The sequence below is a fragment of the Aedes albopictus genome, chromosome 1 (assembly GCF_035046485.1).
Source record: "Aedes albopictus strain Foshan chromosome 1, AalbF5, whole genome shotgun sequence".
Lineage (NCBI taxonomy): Eukaryota > Metazoa > Arthropoda > Insecta > Diptera > Culicidae > Aedes > Aedes albopictus.
In genome coordinates this window covers 100578987-100587793 of record NC_085136.1, presented here as the reverse complement: position 1 = coordinate 100587793, position 8807 = coordinate 100578987, and the positions used below count along the sequence as shown (strand labels likewise).

Sequence of the window (8807 nt, the reverse complement as noted above, 5' to 3'; positions counted from 1 at the left end):
TACTTGTCATTCAGGCATTAGAATTCGGGAGAATGTGACATAACCAGTTGGTGATTCACCAGAATGTTCATGTCCTTCTGTGAACAACTTTGCTGAAGACGACACTTTTCTATATGCTTTGGATCACGAGATAACGAAGTCTAAAACTTTACTTGAAAGCGCCAACTAGAGGCAAAATCTCCAACTAATTGGTGAATAACAAGAATGATCTTGTCCTTCCGAACAACTTTGGCGAAGACGACATATATCTATATGCTTTCGATCCCGAGATAAAGAAGTCTAAAACTTTTTTTTTAAACTAGCACCACCTAGCGGCGAAGTCATCAACTAATTGGTAAATCCCCAGAATATTCTTGTTTTCTGAACGAAGACTACACATTCGTATCTGCTTTGGATTCCAAGATAGAGAAGTCTAAAACATTACGTGAAAACTAGCGCCATCTAGCGGCAAAATCACCAACTAATTTATGAATCACCAGAATATTCTTGTCTTTCTGAACAACTTTGGCGAAGACGATGCATTTTTGTATGCTTTCAATCCCGAGATAGAGAAGTCTTAAATTTTACTTGAAACAAAGCGTCACCTAGTGGTGAAATCACCAACTATTTGATTAATCACCAGAATATTCTTGTCTTTTTGAACAACTTTATTGAAGACGACACATTTCTATCTGCTTTGGATCTCAAGATAGAGAAGTCTAGAACTTTACTTTATAACTAGCGCCACCTAGCGGCGAAAACACCAACTAATTAACGAATCACCAGAATATTCTTGTCCTTCTGAACAACTTTGTCGAAAACGAATCTGCTTTCGATCCCGAGATAGAGCAGCTGAAACTTTAATAGTGAACTAGCAACACCCCCAGTTAATGGATGGTCTTATGTAGATCGATCAGTGTTTCCATCTGCGGTCATAATTCCAATAGTGAATAGTCACACGTGATAGACCTTGGTCAGTACTCAAACTGTGCCGAACACATGGTGAAGGTAAACTAGCATCTGATATGTGTATTTCAATGGGAATTGGTAATTGCTCTGATTTTTTTTACGTCCAATTTGGTTTACGCCCCCCGATAGTGGACGTAAATTAAGGACGGAGTATCAACTGATATGGCCGCTACGCCTACAATAGGTTTCGCGGGGGCCTCTCAAACACAATAACACACGAAATAATCACTTTTTAGCCATTTGGAAATAGGGTCTGGATCATTTGGGTAGGAGCATCTATTTTGGGCACTTGCTGCTATAACTCAGTCAATTTGAAACCAATTGATTTGAATTTTTTTGCACATGGCTAGATACTGTGCCTATCTGATCGTATCTCAAAAAATCAAGCAATCGGTTCAAAATTGACTAAGTTATAGCAGTAAGTGCCCAAAATTTTGCTCCTGCCCAAATGGTCTCAGACCCTAAGATCCACAACATCTTTTACCCTTTGTGTTCACTCTGTTCATGAAATTTAGTCACGTTGATGTCCATTAGACCTCGCAATGCTACGAGCAACTCGATGGTACTTGGACATTCCGTGAAATACAAATGGCATCCAAAACACTTTGAAGTTTGGTTTACGATATCTACATACTGTACCATGCTTTAATTGTAAAACATACTCGTGATATGTAGTGTATACTGGATGGAGCCTCAGTGCACAACTATAATGCTTTTGGAACATTCATGGGGCATTCCAGGCGTTCCAAAATATTTTGGAATTAGGACCTTCAAGTTCTACAGACTCTACTCTTGTTTCTGTTCACTCTATCGGCAAAATTCTTTAACGATTGTGTCTGTTGCAGCTCATAATATTGCGAGTATCTCTATGTGTTTCTATTTGGGCGTCCACTGGTATTCAAATAGACCCAATGTATTTTGAAGTATGGGTCGCAATATCAGTAAATCCTATGATATTTTTATTGTAGCGAATGTTCGCCAAAATATAATCTTTACTACTCTTGGCGCCTCGTAGTGCAATTCTGATAACTTAGCAACATTCACTTGATGAACTAGGTCATCCAAATTAAGAAATCAAGCTCCACAAGCTCAACTGAATCTCTTTACTTTAGCGGTGTAGCTTCTCCAAAAACTCTAATTCTTCCAAGACTTTCGCCAAGAATTCCTCAAATAATCTTACCAGGTATTCCTCCAAGTATTTCTGGAAGCATTCTTCCAGGATTTTTCAACAAATTCCTCGATTTTTTTTCCAGGAGTTCCTCCAAGTATTCTACCAGATATTCCTACAAGAATCCCTCCAGGAATTTATCCATGAATTCCATCCTGAACTCCAGCAGCAATTTCTTCAAGAATTTCTCCAGATATCACTCTAAACATTGTGATAAGAGGGTGCAAAGGGGGGAGGTACCATGCATTTCTTAGCACAACTATTCCCCTTGACTATAAAAAAATCCAGAGTAAAATGTTTAAAAACAAAAAAGATATTGCATTTCTGCCAAAAGTGGATCGTCCCGGGTGTTTACGGGTTAATAACAGTTGAAGTGTTCATAAAACACTAAGCTGATACACAGACACTGTCAGTTTGATTTTTTCATCGTTTTTGAGTTGATTAGTGCAAGTCGATTACATGTTGAAAATTAATTTTCTGTGAATACCACTTTTTTTCTCCATTCAGAGGAATTCAAAGTAAGCCCAAGCTCCATTTCACTTCCATCTCTTACATCGGTGATCATTATCAGCGCCGTCGTGCTCAATCCGACCATATTAGTTGCGCTCGAATGGTTTTGATTGAGAAAAACCGAACAAGTACCTACCTAGACTTTCGCCCAACAGAAAAATAAATCCTCTCTTTTACGCGCGCGCGTCTCTTTGATTTCCATCAATTTCCGGAAACGTGCCAATAAGCTTTTTTTTCCTGCTCTCCCCCGCCCCAAAGGTGACGTGGTGGAGAAGCAATGCGCGCGGTGTTGTGCTTATTTTTACGAACCTCACTGATCTTCTTTGATGGGTCCCGATTTACCGGCTCACTGGCTCACTGGCTCAGTGGCTGACTGACTGAGTGTGGCTGTGGATTCTCTTTGATGTTGTGTATTGACGTTGAAGCTCTCTCGTTCGCAATCGCAAAGTGTGTGTTGATGAACGCTGATGAAGAGTGAAATGTACCACCGCACTTCCGGGGAATTTAATGGATGCGGGGTGGATTTTGAATGGATGTTTTTAACGATAAATGGGAAGCGATGAAGTGGTACTTTAAGTTGTTTCTCTAGAGCGTGACGTCGTTCTAACATAAGCGGAGCCTGCATCTCAACTTGGAGTTCTATGAGAACTTTCACAGTTAATAAGAGCTTTTCTGTCAATTGCGAATATTGTGTGATCTTTCTGAAAACCACATGTTCAGCTTATTGTATACCTTAAGAACGCTCTGTTTTAGATGTAACACTGACAGCAAGTACAACTTTTATCTAGCGAATAATCCGTAAAAGTTTCGCCAAAGTGAAATCGTCATGGGGCTGTCCATAAACCACGTGGTCATTTTTTTGGGACTTTTCAACCCCCCCCCCCCCCCGCGTGGTCATTTGTCCATACAATTTTTTTTATTTGTCCATACAAAATGGTCATTGGCCGAACCCCGCCCCCCCTCATGACCACGTGGTTTATGGACAGCCCCCATAACGCAATTTCAACGCGTTGTTAGATCACAAAGATGCTGCGAGCCAAAGCACACATACACCCACCCATCTAGATTCACTTGGAGAAGTCTATGATTTATGAACTAACTAACGAGTATAATAAAGTTTTTGAAACAAACTATGAGCAGCGATATGCGTCGTGCTCTGCGGCTATATGGTGCTGCTTGCTAGGCTTCCTAGAGTATCCGTTCTCATTTTCATTTAACATAAAACAAAGTATTTTAGTACCATTTGTTTAGATTCTTATTGTATTAGATCGCATAAGATTAAAATTAACTTACATGATAGTTTCCTAATCCTTACTACCTGTGGAACGAACTCTTCAACTCATCGCATAAAACCACATGATTCTTTTTAAAAATCCCCCATATATTCTCACCTAAACATTTCTATATGAATTACTGGATTCCTTCAGAAATTCCTTTCAAGTTCTTTTTAGAGTATCAGAATCAGTACCATTGGGGCTCTTGAAGAACTTCTTTCTACGCTTCTTCCAGGAGTCCTATCTGAGAAATTTTTTTCTCCGATATTTTCAGAAATTCTTCCGTGATTTCCATTGAAGTTTTGTCATTGATTCCTGCAGTTCACTTCGAGGTTCTTTCAGGATTTCTTTTTAAGATTATTTAAGGTGTATGTACCATTTGGGATTCCTCCTGGAAGCATTTTACTGTTTTTGGGAATACATCAAGGTGCTCTCCCAAAATTCCTCCAGTAGTTCCCCGAGAATTTATTTAGAAGTTCACCGATAATTAACCACAAGTTCCACGGAGCTTCCTCCACCAGTTTCTTGGAAATTTATTTAGTAGTTCTTCGCGAGTTTTTCCAGAATTTTTTCGGGGTTTTCTCTACGAGTTCTTTGAGAATTTCTCCAAGAATTCCTTGGGAATTCTTTCAGGAGTTTCTCGGCAAATCCTCCAGGAATTCTTCGATATTTCATCAGGAATACGACAGAAATTGCCCCAGGAGTTCGCCGTTCCTCGGGAATTTCCCCAGGATTTTTTTTCTGGAATTCCTCCAGCAGTGCCTCGAGAATTTCTCCAGCAATTTCTCGGGTTATCTGGAAGAATTTCCGGAAAAGGCGTGGAAGAATTTGCGAAAACTACTGGAGGAATTGCGACAAAACTCCTAGAAACATTTGCTGGAAAATCCTGGAAAAAATTCTGGGAAATTCTTGGACGAATTATTGGGGATCTCCTGTAAAACCCTCTAGCATTTCCAGGTGTCCTCAGAAATATTATCAGTTGATCTAGGAAATATCTTTAGGAGATCCTTGAAAAGTTGCAGTAGTTCAACGAAAATTTGTCCAGGAGTTCCCCGTAAATTTCAACAGGATTTCCCCAAAAATTATTTCAAGATTTCGCAGCAAATTCCTCTAGCAGTTCTTTGGAAATTCGTCCAGGAGTCCCTCGGTAATTCTGACGGGCTTCGTGGTCTAGTGGATAACACCTCTGATTCGTATGTAGTCTCATTTTCTCTACTTTTTAACTTTCTATATACTTTCGAGGATTGGAGGTTTCTTCCTGTAGTTCTTCGGGAGTACGTCTAAAAGTTCCTTGTAAATTTTTTTCTGAAGATCTTATGCAGTTTCTCCTGTAGTTTCCCACGAATTGCTCCAGAGCTCCAGAACTTCTTATGGAATGAAGTTGCTTATGATTTCCTCCAGGAGTTCATCATGATTTCCTCCTGGGGTTCCCCGGAAATTACATCAGGATTGCCCAGATAATTCCACCGCGAGTTCATCGGAAATTTCTCCAGAAGTTTCTCGATGATTCCTTCAGAAATTAATCGGAAAATTCTCCTGGAGTTCCTTGAAAATATCCCCACGAGTTCATCGGGAATTCCTCCCGGAGTACATCGGGTATTCTTAAAGTAATTCCACGGGAATTGCTCTATACAAGAAAACTGCAGAAACACCTTAAAAAAACGAAGAACTCTTGGATGAATTCCCGGGGAGCTCGTGGAAGAGTTTCTGGGGATCTCTTGGAGAAGTTCCGAATCATATAATAAAGTAATGCTCGAGAAATTCCCGCGGTAAACTCTGCTTAACTCCTGAATGTTTTTTTTTTGATTTCCTGCAGTTATTATTAGGAAATTTCAGGAGGAATTTCCGAGGAACACCTGGACGAATTTCCGAGGAACTCCTGTAGGAATTACCGGGGAAATCCTAAGGGAATTCCCGAGGAACTCGAACGAGGAATTTCCGGGGAACTAATGAAAAAAAAAATCCGGGAACTCTTGCAGGAATCCATGAGGAATAGCTGGAGGCGACGACCACAGCGACGAAAAGGGACTTGCGATTGGAAGCTCGGTACGTGGAACTGCAGATCTCTCAACTTCATCGGGAGCACCCGCATACTCGCCGATATACTGAAGGACCGCGGGTTCGGAATCGTAGCGCTGCAGGAGGTGTGTTGGACAGGATCTATGGTGTGAACGTTTAGAGGTAATCATACCTGGTAATTGATCGACTGTAGGGTTTAATTTATAGTTTTTCGGCTACGCAGTCTTTATTAAACCAACGACGTTATATATTAACCCAACGTTTCGACACTTGGTGGGTGTCTTCCTCAGGGGGTACTAAAATTTAATTTAACATTTGTTCGAATTAATTGTGTGTGGAATGTCTGGTTTCTGTTACTTACAATACTAGTGTCGTTATTTGTCTAATGTTTGGTCTAACTGTAACTGTCGGGTTTGATGATATATGGTACATGCTGTAAATTTAAATTCGGTTTCATTATGAAATGGTTCCCGCTAATCTGATATTAAATCTTACACTTTAAAATCTTCCACTTTTCTCACCGCACAACTTTCACTGGCAATGGCGCAATCTTTCTGTTTTTCAGTCCTTCTTTATCTCAACTTATGGACTGGTTACTGTGCCCTATTGGAGTAATTGATTCCCTCTCATCTATGCTATCTCCCGTAGTGGTTTCGTTTCGTTCATTCCTACTTTTAATGTCGTGCAACACTGCTGCGTATGTTGTACTGAGTCTGTCTATATCGGTACGTCTATTGATTGTATGGTTAGTGTTGGTGATGTGACACATCTCTAAAAATGGGAGTGTGGACTGTCTGTAGCTATGGTCTATTATTTGTGTGTGTTCTAGATTGAATCTGTGATCTGTCTCTATACAATGCTGTATTAGTGCTGTTGTTGTTTCTATCAGTGATGTTTTGGCTATTTCTGTGTTAGTATTGTTGTCGTTGGTCAGTTTTTCTAGTCTGTTTATATTGGATCGGTGGCCTGCTAATCGTTTCCTTAAAGTGTTTGTGGTCATTCCAATATAGCAACTATCGCAGTTGTTGCACGGTATTTTGTAGATGACATTGCTAATATCATCTTTATTTACCGGGTGCTTTACCTGTGTGTGAAGATTTTTGATCACACGGGTCTGTTTTGTTGCGATTGCTATATTGGAATAGTCCCTAGCCAAAATTTTAGTAATTCGCTGAGAAAGTGCAGGTATATATGGTATGGCTCTATAAATTTTATCGATTTTTGTTGTTTCAGGTTGTTCTGTTATGGTTTCGGTGCTTCTGGAGGGATCATTGATGCTGCGGTTTGGATCTGCTGATGTTTGGTGCTCATTGACGTCGATGGAACTTGCAGTAGGTTGGAGGCAGGGTGATTCCGGTTGTTGTTGCTGTATCTGGTTCGAGGTGCTTGGTTGTTGCTGTATCTGGTTCGAGGTGCTTGGTTGTGTACAGAATGGGGGTGTGGGCACGGCTGGCAGAATGGCTGGCGGAGTGGGAGGCTGGCGAGATGGTCGGCTTTGGGTGTTGTCTGGTGCATCATCGGTGATTTCGATCAGTGAGGGTGGTGTGGGTGATTGCTGGCATGATGGTCGGCTGGGTGGGGTGGTGGCTGCTACGAGTGTTGGGAGACGTTGTGTTAGAGAACTTAGTTGTCGTTTGTTCCCATACAGGTTGAGTAGTCGGTTGATCAATTGCCTGGGGTAGTTGTTCAGTGTGAGATGCTGGTGAATGATCTGAGCTATCTCTACAGTGGATTTATTGCGTGTGAGGTACCAGACTCTATGAATAAAGTTTTTGGCTACGTTAATCTTGTGTTTGCATTGATGGAACGACTTGTAGTTGAGCAGGCGCCCTGATGCTATAGGTTTAGCATACCACTCCGTTGTCAGGCTTTGATCTGCATTTCGGATGACCGTTAAATCCAAGAATGCTAGCTTCTGCTCCTTCTCGGTTTCGATGGTGAACTGGATTCTCGGTTCGACGTCATTGAATGCCTGTAGGACTTGTTGCTCGGTGTTCCGTGGTATCGCCATGAATATGTCGTCCACGTATTTTCGGAATATCGTAATCTCGAACGGTAGAGATCTCATAGCTTGAGCAATTACGGAATCCAATGCAATATCCGCCGCGATCGGCGACAACGGGCTTCCCATGGCCGTCCCAAATACCTGTTTGTAGTACTGCCCTTCGAAACAGAAATAGCTAGCCTCCATGCAATATTCGACTATCTCCAAAAACAGGTCCAGATTTATATGGGTGTTTACCTCCTTCCACCGTTGGATGATATTTCTCGTGACCAGGTGCCGTGGTACGTTCGTGAATAGAGATGTCACATCCAGAGAGATCATTATGTATCCTTCTGGGAGTGTGATTCGATTCACTTCGTCACAGAACTCAAACGAGCTGGCCGTGTTGTATGGACTGTGGATCGAGCTCTGGAGGATGTTGGCGATGTACTTTGCTAAATTGTATGTCGGAGCTGTCACGTTTGGAATAACAGGTCGAAGCGGTAGGTTCTGTTTATGCGCTTTCGGTTGCCCGTAGATCCTGGGGCAGACGGCGTTATTGGTGGTTAGCTCCTTCGCAGTTCTGTAGTCAATAAGCTTCAAGTCTTTGAGCCGTTTGACTAAGGAGTTATTTCCATTTTGATACCTAGTGGTGGGATCGGACCGCACTCTTTCGTATGTTGTATCGTCGTTCACCAACGTACGCATTTTTTGGTCGTAGTCGTCCCTCATCATGACAACAGTCCTGTTGCCTTTATCGGCCGAGAGCACGCAGATTTCGGGATGCTCGCGTAGGTACTTTTTCGTTGTACCTGTCGCTGCGACGCAAAACTTCGTTATGCTGTCGTGCGTGTCTACCATCGAATCGAACAGACCCGTGTGATCAAAAATCTTCACACACAGG

At 41.6% G+C, this 8807-nt stretch overlaps 2 protein-coding genes across 5 annotated transcripts in view; both read right to left on the bottom strand.

The window, feature by feature from the left end:
- LOC115260031 (glutamate receptor ionotropic, kainate 2-like) overlaps positions 1-8807 on the bottom strand; it is an 882928-nt gene that overhangs the window by 487270 nt on the left and 386851 nt on the right. The gene's annotated exons all lie outside the window — the stretch shown is intronic.
- On the bottom strand, positions 5913-8764 carry LOC134288585 (uncharacterized). Its single transcript, XM_062854026.1, has 2 exons — positions 6415-8764; positions 5913-6352 (listed from the first exon to the last, which is right to left on the bottom strand). Exon 1 carries the CDS (start codon positions 8762-8764, stop codon positions 6497-6499), a length of 2268 nt encoding a protein of 755 aa, XP_062710010.1. The 3' UTR covers positions 5913-6352; positions 6415-6496.